The 20,086-nt window shown below is 39.8% G+C and overlaps 1 protein-coding gene across 1 annotated transcript in view; it reads right to left on the minus strand.

Annotated features, from left to right (window-relative positions):
• gda (guanine deaminase) overlaps window positions 1-20,086 on the minus strand; it is a 56,391-nt gene that overhangs the window by 20,838 nt on the left and 15,467 nt on the right. Inside the window, exons 2-7 of the mRNA XM_043716437.1 lie at window positions 14,331-14,419; window positions 12,418-12,592; window positions 8,692-8,779; window positions 5,266-5,371; window positions 4,328-4,355; window positions 2,143-2,250 (exon numbers count right to left, since the gene is read on the minus strand). Of these exons, the coding sequence (XP_043572372.1) occupies window positions 2,143-2,250; window positions 4,328-4,355; window positions 5,266-5,371; window positions 8,692-8,779; window positions 12,418-12,592; window positions 14,331-14,419 (594 nt within the window). The remainder of the gene's footprint in view (window positions 1-2,142; window positions 2,251-4,327; window positions 4,356-5,265; window positions 5,372-8,691; window positions 8,780-12,417; window positions 12,593-14,330; window positions 14,420-20,086) is intronic.

Here is a 20,086-nt window from a genome sequence, read left to right on the forward strand (position 1 = left end):
GGGCTTTTGCCCGAAACGTCGATTTTGCCCGTCCTCGGATGGTGCCTGAACTGCTGTGCTGTTCCAGCACCACTGATCCAGAATCTGGTTTCCAGCATCTGCAGTCATTGTTTTTACCTCGTTGATTTTAACCCTACTGCGAATCCTCTTGCAAGGATGCCTGCCTTGAAGAAGTTTTCCTCCCCTCTCTACAAGATCTAGCTTATCTCTCCACGCTTCAGGCTCTCTGCCTTTATTCCTGATGAAGGGCTTTTGCCCGAAATGTCGATTTTGCCTGTCCTCGGATGCTGCCTGAATTGCTGTGCTCTTCCAGCACCACTGATCCAGAAGAAGGTTTCCAGCATCTGCAGTCATTGTTTTTACCACCATGATGATATGTCTGCAGACCAAAAACAGCCAAGGACAAAATCCACACTTCCAGAAAGTAACGTTATAACAAGGTCTGGAAGTGTCGGCAGACCACTAAATGAAATATGATCATTTAGACTTCGGTGCTTATAAATTTTACAATCCATATTTCTACACAAATAATTTTGCTATTATCCAAAGTTTATGTGTTTTCACTTGTTGCACTTGAGAGTTATCTTTGGAAAGGAAGAAGATGAGTGCTATCACTTTAAGAGTGATCAAGAGACTCAACATGCAGATGAGGGAAGTGCCTTAACATCATTACAAGGTCAGGACCAATAATCACTCTGCATTGTAGCACTTTAGGCAAAGGATGAGCCGCGACATTACTACCTTATTATTTAACCACACCAGAGACTTTTGATATTTTTTAAATCAACCCGTTCACATCCTGAGCAGATGAAAATTGAACCCTACACCTTCTGACCTAGAATTAGGGACACTGACACTGTACTTCAAAACTCCATTAGCGATCTTCATGTAGGCAAAAAAGTATGCACAACATTTAGTTAGCAAAAGAGTACAGGTTTTAAGGAGCATCTTAAAAAAGAGGGAATTAGAGAGGAATAGAGGTTTATGGTTGAATTTCCAGAGCTTAAAGTCTCAAGAGCTGAAGGTACAGCCATCAGTGGTGGAACAATTAAAATCAAACATGCGCAAGAGGCCAGAATGGGAAGCACAGAAATCTCAGATTTAGTGGGGTCACTAAATGCTACAGAGATAGGGAAGGGAGAGGCCATGTGTTGTGGCAGACCTGGAACAAATATAGATCAAAGAGCACACAGATGATAGGTGAATAGAACTTGCTCCAAGTTAGGATACGGACAGCAAACATTTTGAATGAATTCACAATATGGTGAGTGGAAAGTGGGAAATTAGGATTACTTTGAAATGATCAAGTCTAGACGTAACAAAGAAATGGAAAATAAGATATAAGCAGACTGAAACTGGTGATATTGCAGAGGTGGCAGAAGGTAGTCTATCACTTACTTGTGACATCTATATGATTAATGTACAGAACAAGAGAACTAATTCTGTGGAACTCATTCAATTTTTCCATCTGAGATTAACATAGCTCTTAGAATGCTGTTAGCAGAAATTTTGAAATTGACGTGAATGCAAATGGTTGATGATCATTGCGTTTAGTGTGAAATTACAAAGTGCATAGAGTAAATAAAGAAAATTTGATATCAATGACTGAAGGATTGATAACCATGTCAGACAGAGGAACCAGAGGTAACATGAGGAAAGCCCTTTTCTTTTATGCAAATATGGTTAGGATTTGGAATGCACTGCCTACTGGTGAAGATAAATGCACCAAAACCTTTAAAAAGGGAACTGGGTGCATTTTGACATTAAAAATTGCAAGGTGATGGGAAAAGAATCAAGGCATGGGACAAACTGGATTGCTCCTTGAAAGAGGTTTTACAGAATCAATGGGACAAAGAGCTGCCTTTTATGCTGTAATAACCTAAACTTTTATAAATGTCCAGTTTAAACAAGCACATTTTAAGGTTATAGTGTCATTGCTATCATCACAAATGCACTTTTTTTTTGTACATTTTAGTTTGAACATACCTCAGCCATAGTTTATGGTGTAAAATGAAAAATCAGGATTTGCTTCATTTGTTCCTTCAGATACTAGAATTGAATGTTTAAACTACTCACATTTGCAGCAGGAAAGTAAGATACCAACAGTTTTTTGAAACACATTAAATTCTATGATGGCAGTACCTGAATATGCAAACCCTCAGAGCTTGCATATGACCCCAACTGTTTCATTAATTCAGAAGAGCAGCTAGGCACAAAACGAGGAGTCACAATGGGTTTTACCAGAGGATACTGGAAATAAAAAAGAGACAAACATTTGCATGCAGCTCTGTTAACACAAACACACACACACAGTGAGGAATTCATCTCCTAAAAAGGTACATTTTTGAAGTACATTTTTCAACAACAATTCAAACTAAAAATGCTGAAATTATTTGGCAGGTCGGGCAGAATCTGTTGAGAGAGAAGCAGAGTTAATGCTTTTGATCTTTCATCTGAGCTAGAAAACATTAGAAACAGTAACAGGGTCTTGAGGAGATATGAATGGGAATCACAGAACCACTAACAGCACATGATGTTTGAAAAACAGGGGAGAAGGCTCTGGTCTGAGATTGAACTCAAAGTTGAGTCCACAAAGCTGTAAAATGTCTCATGGAAGGATGAGGTCATTTTGCTTGAGCTTCTGTTGGATTTGTCTGGAACAGCAAATGAGGCCAAAAACAAAGAGGTCAGAATGAGTGTGGATGGGAAATTAAAATGACAGAGGACTGAAAGCTCAGGGTCAAACTTGTAGAGTGAATGGATGTGTTCTGTAAGACGGCCCCCTCCCAATCTGACTTGGTCTCCCCCATGTATTGGGGAGGACATCATAAAAAGGGAATACGCTATTCTAATGTACTATTTATACTTAGTGAATAGTGTTTGCCAATCTCCCAAGTGCAATCAGTTCATGTGATTTTAAATCAGGACAATGCATCTTTGGCAAGGTGGCTCAGTGCTTAGCACTGCTGCCTCACAGTGCCAGCAACCACGGTTCAATTCTAGCCTCAGGCAACTGGCTGTGTGGAGTGCACACATTCTCCCTGTGCCTATGTGGGTTTCCTCCCACAGTCCAAAGACATGCAGGTAAGGTGAATTGGCTATGCTAATTTGCTCATGGTGTTCAGGTAAATATAACGTAAGGGGAATGAGTCTGGGTGGGTTATGCTTCGGAGTGTTGGTGTGGACCTGTTGGGCTGAAGGGCCTGTTTCCACACTGTAGGCATTCTATATTATCTCCTTCTGCCTTGCACCATCATCTCTGTGGATATTTATTTTCTTGTGACTTCCAGACTATCATAGAGCTACCCTTTTCTTTTCCCTGCACACTTTTAATCTCCTATTCCGTCTCTGTATGAGGTTAAAACATCTTACGGTTCTTTTTCTAGTTCTGATGAGAGGTTATCAAGCTGCAATCATAAGGTCATACAGCTTGAAAACAAACATTTCAGCCCAACTCATTCATGCTGACCAGATTTCCTAAAGTGAACTAGTCCCATGTGCCCGCACTTGGCCAAGATCCTTCTAACCCCTTCTTATCCATGTATCAGTCCAAATATCTTTTAAAAGTTGTAATTGTACCCGCCTCTAACACTTCCTTTGGCAGTTCATTCTATATACACTCCGTTCTCTGTGTGAAAAAGTTGCCCTTCAGGTCCGTTTAAATCTTCCCCTCTCATCGTAAACCTATGCCCTCTAGTTTTGGACTCCCCTTCCGTGGGGAAAAGATCTTGGCTATTCATCTTATCTATGCCCCTCATGATTTTATAAACCTGTGTAAGGTCAATGATCAGCCTGCTACGCTCCAGGGAAAAAGGACCCAGCCTGTTCAGCCTCTTCTTATAGTTCAAACCCTCCAGTCTTGGTAAGATCTCGTAAATCATTCTTATACCCTTTCCAGTTTAATAATGTTTTTCCTACCAGTCCCATGGTGAAGCTGCTCCAGCCTGGAGATTGGTGCTTTCTGATTGGGCCTTTTGCCTAGGGAACCTAACAGCACTTTTCAATAATCAGAATACCTGGTGATGACCTCATAGAAAGCTTTATGATTGCAATGCAAGAAACCAGTCAAGTATGGCAGTGTCTGGATCTACTCCTAATCCATAATTCACGTCAAAGTTGGTAAGATTCTGTTCATTGGCTTTGATTTTCTCTCTAGAGATGCTGCCAGACCCAGAGAATATTTCCAGCATTTTCTATTTTTATTTCAGATTTCCAGCATGTATTTTATTCTGCTTTGACTCTAAAGTTTGCACCAAATTAAACTGTACACTGACATTTCCAATTGCTCAGACATTTTAAATATTGAGTCTAAAAGGGTTTGGCTTACCTCCCGCCCGGTTAGTTCAGCAACAAATCTGTGAATGACAACAAAAGTTCAATACCAGCATCTTATATTGCTGTGTATAATGTAAGATATACCTTGAGCATCCAGGAACACATTATAACAAGTGAAAACATTTCTTAAGTCACAAGATACCATTGATTATTGAATTTAGCACAAAATAATGCTCAGGAATAAATTCAGAGACCTACCACAGTGAGAATATTTTGAATGGGCTAATGACAGTCTTGAAAAAAACATACCCAACTATATAGTGTTCATGCTGTAGCTGAATGTGCTACAAAAACACCTTTATGAATGGATGATTTTTGATTGTCCTATGCCCGAAACTGTGGAATTCCCTCCCTAAACTGCCTCTTAACTGACTTAATATGTTCCTTAAAAACTATCACAATGAAATTATTGGTCTTAATATTGTCTTAATAGTGCATTGTGTGGCTCGATATCAATTTTTTTGTTTGATAAGGGTCCTTCATGAAAGGCTCTGGCCCAAAATGTTGATCTTCCTGCTCCTCGGATGTTGCCTGACCTGCTGTGCTTTCCCAGCAACACACTATCAACTCTGACCTCCAGCATCTGCAGACTCACTGTCTCCTGTGGAGTATGGCTTATCTCTACATGTCTTTAAATACCCAAAGGCTTACAGAAGGCTCATCTACCTAATGCAACTGCCAACCTCATTCTGATTCTGTGGAAAACATGAGAAATCCAAGGGCAACAAAAAGTGACTCCCTTTGTTACTTTTCCTTGTGTTTTCTTTGTCCCCTCTCGTATCCAATTGTTTTTTGCTCTTTATTTTTGTTTCTCTGCTGGATTTGAGTCAGATTTACACCCCTTCTTCCTCCATCATTCTTTTTCCTTTCTCAAAGATTCAATCTCCCTGGTTAAGGAATATGATGTTGGTCGCAGTGAAAGAACCTTACCTTTTTGTCTCAACCACAGCTTCGCACAACTTTTCCTTGTACTCAGGAAACAAGTCATTAAGGTCCATACAAACTTTACCTACAAAAGCACGCTGGCCCAAATTATCTGTGCAACACAAAAGAAAGTCCACGTTGTGTACTCACAGCTTTGTAACAAGCAAAAATGTCTACCACTTTGTAGTAATTTGATGCAGTCATGTCTGTTGCACTCTGATTAACACTAAAAGAGTTCTGTTGAAAAGACCACATTGAGCTTTTCTACAGGATACTACAGAAGATTGCTGTCTTATATAATTCTATAATATAATTACACAATTACATTTAATCATTTATCAACTAAAGTGCTTCAAATAAATACATACTAAGTTTCAGTTAAATTATTAAATAAACAACTTCTTCACTGTGATTTGTGGCTCAGTCTATACCAATCTTGTCTCTATGTTAGAGGCTGCTGTCTCAGACTTCACTCCAGCTCCTCAAACACGTAACCTAGACTGATACTCCATCTCAGTGCTGCAATTCAGAGATGCCTTCTTTCAGATGAGATATTGGACTGAGACCCTGGGTAGATGTATATAAAAAAATCTGTTGCACTAGTTCAAAGACAATCGGAAGAAATTTCATCATGTCCCAGCTAAAAATCAAACAAAGTCACAAAATATTTCCTGGGGTCATTCCTGCTCGTGGAAAATTGCTGTGTATAATTTGGCTGCATTAGAACATTACAACAGTAGCTACGGTTTAAAAGTGCTTCATTAACTTTGGAGTGTTATAGGATACTAGGAAAGGCAGTATATACATGTGAGTTTTTCTTCTTAAATAGCTGTCTGGTAATACAGATTATCTCTGTCTGGTAATACAAATTATGGGTATTACTGAAAAAAAGACATTTTGTTGAAGCTTTTTTTTTTACCTTGCACCTATCAGCACCATTTGTGCACGATAGTAAGATGAAATGAAAACAGCAGATTGGTTGGCAAATGGACTCTGTTTGATAGAGGTATTGCCATGGAACATGTACTGGCTAATCATGATTGACAGCAAATGCTTTCAGCTGTTGGCAACAATAAAGGTACTCAACAATCCTGTGCTTGCAAAACGCATAATGGTATCCAGTATTGAATGTGATTTCACAACTGGACATTGCTTGATAAATAATCCTGAGTGTGTGAAAAATTATCCTGACAACTAATTTAGGATTGTTAATTGGGTTTGCACTGTGGCAAACTTGTGTGTATTGAATCTAAATATGTTAAGACACAATGATCTGTTCTTTGCTGGCAGAAAGAACATTTATACACACAGGTGACAGCCATTCTCTGCTTCATTTCTTTGGCAATGCCTTGACCTATTCGAGCCAATTCTGCCTTGCTTAAAATTTAAACAGAAATTAACTGTCAGTCATCATTAACTGGTGCAATCTTGATAGTAATACTTTACTAATGAGAATCCATTTGCTAACCATTGGCACACTCCTCTCCTTTGGTACTTCTTGCCAATCTTCCAGATAAGTAAAACCGAAAAGCTTTGCCAACTGTGTCTTTCTAACTAAAATTTATATTGACAATATATAGAAAAAGATCAAAAATACTGGGAGTCTGATATATAAATAGGAGATGCTGGAAACATTCTGCAACATCTGTGATTCAAGAAATTTAACTCAGAGCTTTGTAACAAGTAGAAATGTCTATCATTTTGTAGTAATTTAATGCAGACATGCCTGTTGCACTCTGACTAACAAGAAAAGAGTTCTGTTGAATAGACCACTTCAGGCTTTTGTACAGGACAGTACAGAAGATTGCTGTCTTATATAATTGTATAATATAATTACACAACTGCATTTAATCATTTATCAAACAAACTGCTTCAAATATATACATACTAATTTTCAGTTAAATTATTAGATAAACACCTTTTTCACTGATGAAAACTCTTCTGATCTCCTTTGAATTAAAGTTACAGGACTTCTTTTAAAAATACATCTAACCAAAGTCTCAGTTCAATATCTCATCTGAAAGAAGGCATCTCTGAAGTGCAGCACTGAAATGGAGCGTCGATCTGGATTATGTGCTTGAGGAGCTGGAGTGAATCTTGAGCCAGCAGCCTCTAACATAGAGGCAAGATTGCTATAGACTGAGCCACAAATCACAGTGATAAAGTTGCTTATCTAATAATCTAAATGAAAATTGACATTTCAGGAAAATGAACAATGAGTTCTGATTAATGATCTTTGGTCTGAAACTTTAACTTAGTTTCTTTCTCCCTGTCTGACATGCATAGCTAGTATTGTAGCATTTTTTTGTATTTGTATCTGAAACCAGAAAGTCTTAAATACAACAGCCAAAATTAATTCCCCTGAGAAGGATAAAATCCCTGTGGAGTGATGGGTGGTGGCTGCAATAAACACTGACATGGATAAATTATACCAAGTATAATCAGCAGTGATCATTTTGAATGGCAGGGAAGGCTCAATAGACTGAATGGCCTACTCCTGTTTCTTAGTGGTTTGCTTTTGGGCCAGATATCCCATTTAAAAAGCTTGTTTTTAATGAGCACATTTAATGTAAATAAAACAACAGCTGCTATAATCAAGCAAAAATTGGTATTAAGCATCATAAAGAGAAATTATGACAGGTGCTTAGTCAGAGTTATTTTCTACACTTTGGATGGAAATCCTAGAAGCCTGAGGCATAGGCAGATGAGGTCACAGTGGTAGAATGATGAAAAATAGTCATGTGGAAGAGGAGAACGGAGGATTTCAGAGATCTTGGATGGCAGCGGAGGTTTCAAACAGAAATGAGAATTTAAGAAGAAGTTGTTCCCAGATCAAAAGCCAATATTGGTTAGTCTTATGAGTGAATAGAAGCCGATATGAGATAGGATATGGGTAGCATGAGCTTAAGTCTATGAAGTGTGTTAAATAGGACAGCATTAGAGAGTCCAAGCTAACAAACCGTGGGCCCTAAGGATAAGTATAGTGAATCATTACATATCACAAATTATTTGTTAATAAATAGCAGTCAGGGAATGTAATTACACAAAAAAAACATAAAATCAATCCCAGTCACCTACTGAAGTATGGTTTCCAGGCCTGAATTGTAACTATCTTCTTTCTGACTGGGACCTACATTGTATGCAGACTGAAAGTTTGGTGTAGAATGGACATTGGACAGTCAATGCATGTGATTTTGCATTTAATTTCTCAACTAGGGTATATAAACTTGGCGTTGGGCAGGTAGGAATCAGTCCAACCCCATCTTCCTGTACTGAGATAAACAGCATGCATTGATGTTAACAACTAAATTTAGTTCAACTAAAGCAATTTCAGCTCACCACCACCTTCTCAAAGGCAACTAGGGTCAGGCACTAAATGTTGGCCCATCCAGTGATACCCACATCTCATGAGTGAATAAAGTAACTTTTTACCTATGATGCTGCAAAGCTTTAAAGTTGATTCGGTGTGAATGGTTGCAAAATAACATGCAATGGTAGTGCCATTTCTCAGAGTTCTTTTCTGTCAAACAATGAAGACATCATTAGCAAAAAGTTTCTCTTTTATCTTTAAAAGAAGAGCTTTTATTCCTTTTCTACAGGGTTTCCCTGATCCATATAGCAAAATATCAATCAAACTTGATTCTGTAAAGAAGTTACATGGAAGCAATGGACGATTCATCTTCCAACACTAGCATTTATGTTCCAAAGGGTCATTTCATCTCACTTCCAACAAAATATTCTTCTGCTCCTTTCTGCCTCTTGTTTACCTAATTTCCTCTTAAATGTGTCAATATTATTCACCTAAACCACTGTCAATGATAACAAGTTTCACATTCTCTCCATGTCTTTGGTAAAAACATTTTTCCTGAATTCACTGTTAGAATTATAATTATAATGATGATTACTAATTTTGGACATTACTGATATTGATATTTCTCTCCATCCAGCCTACTGATCCTCCTTATTACTTTCGCAACTTCTCCAGTGCTTTGATATCCTTTTACTAAAAACTGTCCACAGTTCTTCTAACTAGGGTTCAGTAGACATTTAACATAACCTCCCTTCTTTTCAATTCCATTTCACCAGAAAAGTATCTTAGTGTTGTGTTGGCACTTTGGAACTGCATGTGTCACTACTTTTAGCAATTTGTAAACTTGTACACCAAGATCCCCTTTGTTCCAGTACCTCATTTAGTCGATATCTCCATTGTTCTCATAGATACCACTTTAAAAACTAACTGGTGGATGGACAAAAGTGGGAGTGAATGACCAAAACTTTACAAGGAGATCATTGTGCCCTTTGATATTTAGAACCTGTTTCTATGTGATTTCTACACATTTTGCAGATACGTCAGGTTTGGTGAATCACTCTGGTAGAAGCTGAAATCATTAGCACATAAACCTCATGAATTGGTTAAAACAGTCACATTCTGCACAGTGACACCTGTGGTTTAGTGGGCAGCACTTGGTGTGTCTGAGTCAAAAGGTAATGAGTTCCAGTCCAGAAACTCAAGTCAAGAATGAAGATTGACATGCCCAGCACAGTATGGAGAAAGTGCTGAATTGTTGGAATTCTTTCAGAATGTTAAACTAAGATGTAGCCCATGCACCTCTCAAGTGGATGCAAGTTATTTCATGGCATCATTTCTAAGAATGTTCTTCTTACTGTTCTGGCCTATATTACTGAAACAGCTGGGCTGCTCATTATCAAACTGCTGTTTGTGACAACTGTCAATGTGCAGATTGGCTGTCACGATTTGCAGTATTATGTAAGAGTTAAAGTTAGGGACTACAAACTAGAATGGAAGTCAGACACTTCTACATAGCTAAAATATCAAGAAGATTTTTACAACTTGAAAAGATAAGTGGGATTGAGTGTTATTTTTACAGCTGGGCAAGGCTATATTGTTTTTGGATCAGTGAGACTGTTGCATTGCTGAGACACAATGGCACTGAGAATCTTTGAGTTAAAGGAAGATTGCCTGACGACAGCGCTCGGATTGGTTCAGCTGTAATCTGTTACAGATCCGTGAGGACCGTGCTGGAGGAAATGTCTGTTTCTCTCCATCCAATCTACTTTGTCTCTGTGACTGAAAAGACCAAAACAGAAACCTAGGAACTAAAATGGAAGCATTCTAATACAAGAAAGCACTAATCAAGTCCACCAAATCAGTGATTGAATTGGAGATTGATTGTTGTGCTGTCTATGTGAATAATGTTTTAAAGGGGTATAGTTTAAGTTGTATAGTACTAAATTAGTGTTTCTTTTCCCTCCCACTTATTAAAGTGTAAAAGAGGCAAGCTCCATCACAAGCAAGGCACCTGAGGCTGTCATGTAATATTGTGGATTGTCATTTATGTCATTGGCACCTGTTGCCAAACTTCTGTGAACACTGGTCATTGTGAGTGTGCCTCACCATTTCTCTTTTTCCCAGCTAATGATTCCCAGGATACGACAATCAATGTTGAAAGTTTTCAGGCCCCACTTGCAAGCATCTCTGACATTCTACAATCTGTAAAGACTGAGACCAAAGATTTAAAAAAAACTGATCAAGGAACTCCTCTAAACTGATGATGTTGTGCTCGTCCTCCTCACAGGAACTCAGCTACGAAGACTCACAGATTGTTCCTCCCATCTTTGTAACTTGTTCTGTCTGACTTCAAGTGTGAAGAAAACTGGGGTTGTGAGATAAGGTTGCATCTTTTACCCTGGACACACTGAATGCACCCCACTGGAAGTCATGAGCAAATGATGCCACCCAGGGTCAGATAACCTGTCACTTGTTGCAGAACATGATACAGAGAGAAAATAGTCACTACCTTTGTCTAACTCATGAAACGCCTATGGAACCAAGTAAATGCTTTTGTAAGCTCTGTGTTCTCAACACTTTTCTATTTGGCTGTGAAACATGGGCAACTTTACACTGCTAGGAAAGGAAGCTCAATAATTTCCATCTTTGACATCTGTAGCATGTAATGGCTAGTGTGAGTTTGTCTAGAACACTGTGCATTACCTAATGTTTATACTTCTCCTATAATATAAGAAACTGGGCAATGATATTGTGGTATTGATGAATCCAACAGACATTTATTGCAACTACTATAAATAAACATTGTCTGTGTGTAAATGCCTGGGCTAATATTAACCTATTATTTTGCAGTGGATGAGCATGCTTCCACTATAGTGTCATACTTCAAATAACCAGAGGGAAGATGGGTGTTTATAGTCTTAGGTCACATGCTAGTCACATTAGAGTGGTGATATCATTAGCATGTCTCTTTAATGTATACTGAGATACTGACTGTGAGTCACAACACAACAACGAATATATCTTGACGGCCAAAATTGTGAATATAACAATTCTCTCAAATCTTCATTCATAATGATGACACATTTTTAGGTTATTAATTCAACATGTGAAAGGACTAATTAAAGATTGCTCAGAAAAATGTGCAATTTGATCACTGGGTGATCTAAGGCAATATGATGAGGGAAACATGGGAATCACATAATTCTTGCTGTGGACAACAAATTTATGAGAGGTTATGGGTGAAGATTTTTTAAAATAAATATTTGATCAGAATATTATTTCTTGCATTTATTGGAGGTTTGACCATAATAAGTAACACCCAAAATATATACTGGTGGTAATATGGTAAAATAAACTTTTGATAGATAAATCTGGGTTGATGTCTTCCAAGCAATTTCCAAACCAATTAAACACAGCTAATTGAATAACTTGTTGTTGGACAATGCAAGGTTGAGGTGTTAATTCGCTTTTAAGTTGTGTTTGTTTAATAATTGCTGCATTAACACACTTGCTTCCTGCTGCCTGTAATGGAAGTGGTGACAAGCATTTGAGGGAAAAAAAAATTTGCCTGACAAAACAATGTATGAAAGGATTGCTGTACAGACAGCCAGCATTTACTCAATGGGCGGAATGGCCTTTTGTGCCATAACAGCTCTTTGACTAAGATTACAGAATTAGTTACTGCTAGAATTCCTAGGAGAAAGAAAAGGGCAGAACTAGTCATTGCACAGTAAGCTTCAAACAGCCTGTAAGATAGAACAGTTTTGAGTTCATAAACACCTCCCATCATTTTGATGGAAGACATTGGAAAATAAATATATTGAGGTATATTAAGATATTAGACATACCACTAGTTTAGTGTAGACATCCTCTGTAAACTTTGGGTCTTTGAATTTGGATTCAACAGGAAATGTATATCTGACCAACCATTCAAGAAGTGGTAGATCCAAGCAAGTTCCCATGTTGGGATATTGTGATGCATGGATATGTGTGTCAACTAGCCCTGGAATAAAGAATTCCTCTCTGAAATAAAAAGAATAAAAATTATTTAACGTTTAATTCAATTTAATGCAGTTCATGAAGGACAACAGCAATAAAGTTAAGATTTACACACAAAGTGATTTGATTGCTTATTCATTATTGGCTTAAAAACAATCAACAGTAGAACAATGAAATAAAAGCCATCATATTAGAAAGAAAATTGCAGACCCCAAAGCTTCTGTGTTCAAAAGTCAACATTTACACTGCATTTCTCTGATAGAGTCAAGGCACACTGGGATTTGATGGGATTACATGGAATTTTCTAGCACAGAAACAGGCCATTCAGTTCATGATGGAGTTTGTGCTCCACACCAGCCTCTTCCAACTGAATCTTCATCTCATCCTATTTCTCCCTGATCTGTTTATGTGGCCTCTTGTTAAATGTATCAATATTACCTCAAGTGCTCCACATAACAGCAAGTTCTACATTCGCATGAAAGATTTTTCTCCTAAATTCTCTATGGGTCTTATTCGTTACCACTCCCCTGTGACTATGAGAATGGCTGTTCTTCATTCTACACTATCCCTGCCCATCACTCCTTCCTTATTCCTCATCACCCTCTATCCTTCGACATCACCTCTCCCTGTTCAGCCCCCATTGTAGCAGTCACATTAAAAGTTTAGCATTATGGAACATAATGATGTCCAGCATTCTATATTCTTTGTGACTTCTGGTCTCCCATCAGCCAAGAATGCAGTGTTCCACTGTAAGGGCGATGCTGTTTGCTTGGAATTGTACACATCATCAGCAATAACAAAATGCATTAATATAACCCTTTTATTTTCACAAAATGTCCCAAATCACTTCCCAGAGTTGTTTAACCAAACCAACTCACAGACAGGACAGATGATCAATAGTTAATTTGAAGTGGCACATATTAAGGTACATCTTAAAAGAATGGCTTGAGCCCCAGGCAGCTGAAGGTATGATTGCTCATGGTAGGACAATGGAAACCTAAGAGAATATCCAAGAGGCCAAAGCCAGAGGAGCACAGAGATCTCATGATCCCTATAATGGCTGGAGGAGGTTACAGAGATAAGGAAGAATAAGGGATAAAAGTGCAACTCATAGAAAAAATGGTTTTCTACTCAAGAAGCCTTTCACTTCATTCCTCATTCCCCATAGAGTTAGTTCCACAGCCAACACCCACAATTCTCTTGCTGGAAAAAGACGACAAAGACAAGAGAAGTCTCCCATGCTCAGTGTGCCACTGCCCGCCATAGAAATAAGGAACAAAAATGGGTAAATGGTCAAAATAAGGGATAATCCCCTTTTAATATGAGGCAATTGGTCACCTTGTCCTTGGAAAGCTCTCTGTTGCAAGACGATTACTTCACAAAACGGCTTTTGCTCTGGACACTTGAGTGTCTTTGAGCCCAGTTCCTTCTGAAATCAGCTTTTCCAACTACTCACCATCCTTATTTAATGTCTGAGGGAAGCATTATACCAAAGTTGGGAAACAAAGTGGGATATTTCTTCTGAGTAGATTGTGAAATAAGTAGATAGTGAACAAGAAAACATGGAATAAAAGTAGAAGAAGCTGGAGCTGTAAATCAAAAACACTTTAAGATAGAAACATTTAAGAATTAAGGTTACAAACATTTTATTCATGTTGCAAAATCTCTAATGTGCTTTTAGAGATTTTCACTGCAAACTCATACAACTTTCATGCAATACATAGCTAAGGAATGAGGATATTGTTTGATGGTATTCACTAACCTTTCTCGAAGTACTCTGATGTTCTTTTTCTGGAAATGCCATGCTTGGGATAACTCTTCCTCTTTATCAACATTCTCGATGAAAACAATCTATGTGGTAACAAGAAATGTGGCTTAATTCAGTTGTTCCTGATTGGAATGTTGAGGGCGGAAATTTTTACAACCCTGAACAACATGGGCTGAGGTGAGAAATCTGGTGCAATTGCATGAGCAGCCCAGCAAGGCCTTTCTCGATGTTGGGAGCATCTAGTATGGCATCAAGTTAGGATTCTCACTAGAAAGTGACGAGATGCCTCTAACAGAGATTATTGTTCATTACCACCCACATTAACATTAGGTCTTATGTCATTAATATGCAGGTTTCTCTTCTACCAGAGAGAAACTACAATCTGAGAATTGAAAGTAGAGTCGCAGGTAGATAGGATAGTGAAGAAGGTGTTTGGTGTGCTTTCCTTTATTGGTCACAGTATTGAGTACAGGAGTTTGGAGGTCATGTTGCGGCTGTACATGACATTGGTTAGGCCACTTTTGGAATATTGCATGCAATTCTGGTCTCCTTTCTATCGGAAAGATGTTGTGAAACTTGAAAGGGTTCAGAAAAGATTTACAAGGATGTTGCCAGGGTTGGAGAATTTGAGCTATGCGAAGAGGTTTAATAGGCCGGAGTTGTGTTCCCTGGAGCATCGGAGACTGAGGGGTGACCTTCTAGAGGTTTATAAAATCATGAGGCGCATGGATAGAGTAAATAGGCAAGGTCTTTTTCCTGGGGTGGGGGACTCCAGAACTAGAGGGCATAGGTTTAGGGTGAGAGGGGAAAGATATAAAAGAGATCTAAGGGGTAACTTTTTCACGCAGAGGGTGGTACGTGTGTGGAATGGGCTGCTAGAGGAAGTGTTGGAAGCTAGTACAATTGCAACATTTAAAGGCATCTGGATGGGTATATGAATAGGAAGGGTTTGGAGGGATATGGGCCAAGTGGGACTAGACTAGGTTAGGATATCCGATCTGCATGAGCGGGTTGGACCGAAGGATATCACAAGCACCGTCATTTGCTACCCTGGGTTCTATAACCAACTCCAAATGTTATTACGCGGGAGAGTTGGCTGGAACTTTTCTTGATGTCTTCACCATGTCTCCTGACATAAGGTATTTCTTCACAGTTGCTAATGTCCAGAATTGCTGCTGAAATCAAGGATTCCCCAGGCTGCTTTTTATACAGATCTCTGTACCAAGTGCATGCCTTATTTGGAATAATCTGCCACAGTAGGGTTTGAACCCATTCTCCAGAGCATTAGTGGGTCTCTGGATTAACAGTCAAGCAATAATACCACGAGGTCATCACCTCCCCAGTGTCAGCTCTCTCATCGGTTCCGTATTAGGTTAGCGCAGTGTAGACAGTTTTACCTAATGACCCCAAGGAAGGACAGTCAGCAGTTTCATAAGGTTCAGAGGCCATGAAGCAAATCTGGATAAACACGTAATATCACTCGCACGATACAAATAACAGATGATGCAAGCTGACCATATCCATGAAATGCACACAAAAAGCAGAAGTTCTGATAAAATTATGTGGAGTCACAAGGATTGAAATATCCAAAAGAGTTAGGGTACAAAAGCATAGCTTGCTCTTGCATAAGATCATTGACTTGAAGTTATATTTCCAACCAATGTATCACGTAACCATTAGGATACAAAACTGTATGATGTTATTTTGATTACAGCTGGTAAAGTGCTTTGGAAACTGCCTCTAGTGATCACCGTCCTCTGCGTGGTTAGGAGCTCCAAATAAAAATCAATTCGTTCTACTCATCACAGGACTCAAGACTCCTCTTTGAAATCTCTCCCCATCAGCAGTAGTCCACATTGAAGTCCAGGAAGACTCATGTCAGTCAAGGGGGCCTCATACAATAAGGCAATGGCAGCATCCAGGATCAGTCCAGCAACATTTATATAGTCAGGCATGCGCTCAGGAGGAAGCCTATGGAATTGACAGGAAGAGTTCTCAGGAAAGGGAAATTGATGTTTGGGGGTTCACCTGTACACAGAGGTTGAGCCTGGAACTCATTGACTGTAGGCTACTTCCTTTAGACTTTGAGATGGGGCTGGTTGCTTTCACGTGTTTGCCATGTTTGTTGCTGATGAGATTTACATAGTGATGAACCAGACAGCAATAGTTCACCCCCTTGATTGAAGACGACTGACCAGCATGACAAGCTGCCTGGCTATGTCTATGTACTAAGTAGCAAGGCAATGCAGCAGTTCTGTGAGCCTTTCAGCTTTGGCCAAACTGTGAAAAGCCAAGGCAAGGAACAGTACGGCCAGGAAAGGATGCTGAGGGCATCCAAGTTGGTGCTGAGTGAATGAGTGCTAAAAGTGCAAGAGAAGAACCCTGAGATGAAGCCTGGCTCAATCTGTGAGCTGAGTGCGTATCCCTGAATGCAATGTGTCTTTGTAGCAGCATTGCAATGATCATTTCTGGTGGACCCCAAAGTATACAGTAAGTGAAGATGTGTTGTCATTGTGAAGAAGGCATTTGGTATGCTTTCCTTTATTGGTCAGAGTATTGAGTACAGGAGTTGGGAGGTCATGTTGCAGCTGTACAGTACATTGGTTAGGCCACTTTTGGAATACTGCATGCAATTCTGGTCTCCTTTCTATCGGAAAGATGTTTGTTGGATGCCAGTGTGTGTGGATGTGGGGTGGGGGTGGCTGCTGTTTTGGAGTATGCCCTGAGATGTTGGTACTACGTGACCAAGATGGAGGTCCACAGCAGCAAGTATTGAGTTGGAGTTGCTAGGGCCTACTCTGACTTCCTAGTTTCTATCCAATGTGTGGTTATATAGGAACCTGCATATTATTGGGGCAAACTTCAATGTGAATGACTTGTTAATAGGCATCTCTTCATGCTCGAGCAACAATCTCATCTCACCATCCTGAACTCTTTGGAAAATGTTCCTTGCTGTTCCTGACACCGAGAAAAATCTCACTGAACTTCTCAATAAGACCATAAGTTACAAGAGTGATTCTCCCTAATTTCTCACAAAAGTCCAAGGTATTCAGGGCTCTATAAGACTCTTAAAGTTTGGTTCTCTCTCCATAGCTTCCTGTTTCCTGACATTTTGAGTATTTCCAGCATTTTCTTTTCCATATTTCAGATTTGCATTCAGTAATTGCAGTAATTTGCTTTTGGAAATACTTGGGGCTATTTTCCCTGGAGCATCAGAGGCTGACGAGTCATCTTAAAGAGGTTTATAAAATCATTAGGGGCATGGATAGGGTAATTAGACAAGGCCTTTTTCCCAGGTTAGGTGAGTCCAAAATTAGAGGGCATAGGCTAAAGGTGAGAGGGGAAAGATTTAGAAATGAACTGAGGGGTAACTTTTCACGCAGAGAATGGTGTGTACATGGAATGAGCTGTCAGAGGAAGTGTTGGAGACAGCTACAATCACAACATTTAAAAGACATCTGGATGGGTATATGAATAGAAAGGGTTTAGAGGGATATGGGCTGGGTGCTGACAAATGGGACTTGGCCAGATTGGGATGTCTGGTTGGTGCAGATGAGATGGACCAGAGAGTCTGTTTCCATGCTGTATAACTCCATGACTTTCACTTCTACAGTGGTTTCCAAAGCACTTTACAGCTTTAAGTACTTTTGAAGTAAAGAACTACTCCAATGCAGGAAATGCAGCCATTGGTTTACACTCAGCATAGCCCCACAAATACCAACATGATAAAGAACCTAATAATCTGCCTTGCTGGTGATGTTGATTGATAGTTTAAAAGATGTCATGGCGAAACCAGTGACATGGGATCTTTTATTTCTGAGGCCTCAACATTTCTTTTCATGATGGCAACTCTGACAGTGAAACATTCCTTCAGTAATGCACTGACAAATAAGGCTGAATACGGGGCTCAGGTGTTATTTTGATGTGACCTTCTGGAGTATGAAGCAATGTGAATGTTTCCTGAAGGTATTTGAAGAGAAAGGAGGTGAGGGCCTTTTCTCTCTCTCTGTCCTGTTTGTGGCATCATTGTTCATCGTCCCAGTGGAGAGGAGCCGGGTTGGTACAATCCAAATGCACAACCCCTACAACCCAGCAGGTGTCCTCACCTTCCTTGCAGAGTATGCACAGCACCAACATGGTGGACTCCTTCAGAGTGTGGACCAGCAAGTGGCAGGTCAAGGTGACCCTGAAGTGGTGAAGGAGTCACATAAGATCACACTGTATGCAGATGATGTTCTCTTCTTATCAAACCCAACAGTCTCAGTGCCACACCGGATAAAATGCATCAATCTATTTGGTAGCTTCTCAAGTTATAAGATCAATTTTGTGAAGTCAGAGGCCATGCCCATGGATCGTCTCCAAAGAGTGCCTGCTCGTGAGGGCAGATCTCTGTTCCCCTTTGGATGGTCGCAAGAGGGCTTTCTCTACTTAGGTATATTTATTACTCCCATTTTTGATCGGCTAGTTAAAGCCAATTTTGCTCATTTATTCAAAAGAATCGAGCAGGATCTTCATAGATGGGAGGTTCTTCTGACCTCTTGGTTCGGTTGGATAGCCCTCATTAAAATGAACATTCTGCCCCACCTATTGTATCTTATGCAAATTCTTCCTCTGCTTTTTACTAAGCAAATATTTAGAAGACAGAGCGGTTGGTTTAGTTCTTTTATCAGATATCGCAAGCAGTCCCTAATTAAATTGACTAAATTGCAGTTACCTTACAGACTGGGAGGCGTGGGCATCCCAGATATCAAAAACTATCAGTTCAGGGGGAGCCTCACTCACTTTGGTTGGACATTGAAGATCTCAGGCAAGATGCCCCCTTATTAGCCTGCTGTTCTTAGACAAAATGAGAACAGTTAAATATTGCCGTAGCCCAATAGTCATAGAGTCATAGAGTCATAGAGATGTACAGCATGGAAACAGACCCTTCGGTCCAACCCGTCCATGCCGACCAGATAGCCCAACCAATCTAATCCCACTTGCCAGCACCAGGCGCATATCCCTCCAAACCCTTCCTATTCATATACCCATCCAAATGCTTCTTCAATGTTGCAATTGTACCAGCCTCCACCACATCCTCTGGCAGCTCATTCTATACACGTACCACCCTCTGTGTGAAAAAGTTGCCCCTTAGGTCTCTTTTATATCTTTCCCCTCTCACCCTAAACCTATGCCCTCTAGTTCTGGACTCCCCAGCCCAGGGAAAAGATTTTGCCTATTTGCCATGCCCCTCATAATATTGTAAACCTCTATAAGGTCACCCCTCAGCCTCCAACGCTCCTGGGAAAACAGTCGCAGCCTGCTAAGCCTCTCCCTGTAGCTCAGATCCTCCAACTCTGGCAACATCCTTGTAAATCTTTTCTGAACCCTTTCAAGTTTCACAACATCCTTCCAATAGGAAGGAGAGCAGAATTGCACGCAATATTCCAACAGTGGCCTAACCAATGTCCTGTAAAGCCGCACCATGACCTTCCAACTCCTGTACTCAATACTGTGACCAATAAAAGAAAGCACACCAAACACCTTCTTCACTATCCTATCTACCTGCGACTCTACTTTCAAGGAGCTATGAACCTGCACTCCAAGGTCTCTTTGTTCAGCAACACTCCCTAGGACCTTACCATTAAGTGTATAAGTCCTGCTAAGATTTGCTTTCCCAAAAGGCAGAACCTCGCATTTATCTGAATTAAACTCCATCTGCCACTTCTCAGCCCATTGGCCCATCTGGTCAAGATCCTGCTGTAATCTGA

Source organism: Chiloscyllium plagiosum, chromosome 2 (genome assembly GCF_004010195.1).
Source record: "Chiloscyllium plagiosum isolate BGI_BamShark_2017 chromosome 2, ASM401019v2, whole genome shotgun sequence".
In the NCBI taxonomy this organism is placed as follows: Eukaryota; Metazoa; Chordata; class Chondrichthyes; order Orectolobiformes; family Hemiscylliidae; genus Chiloscyllium; species Chiloscyllium plagiosum.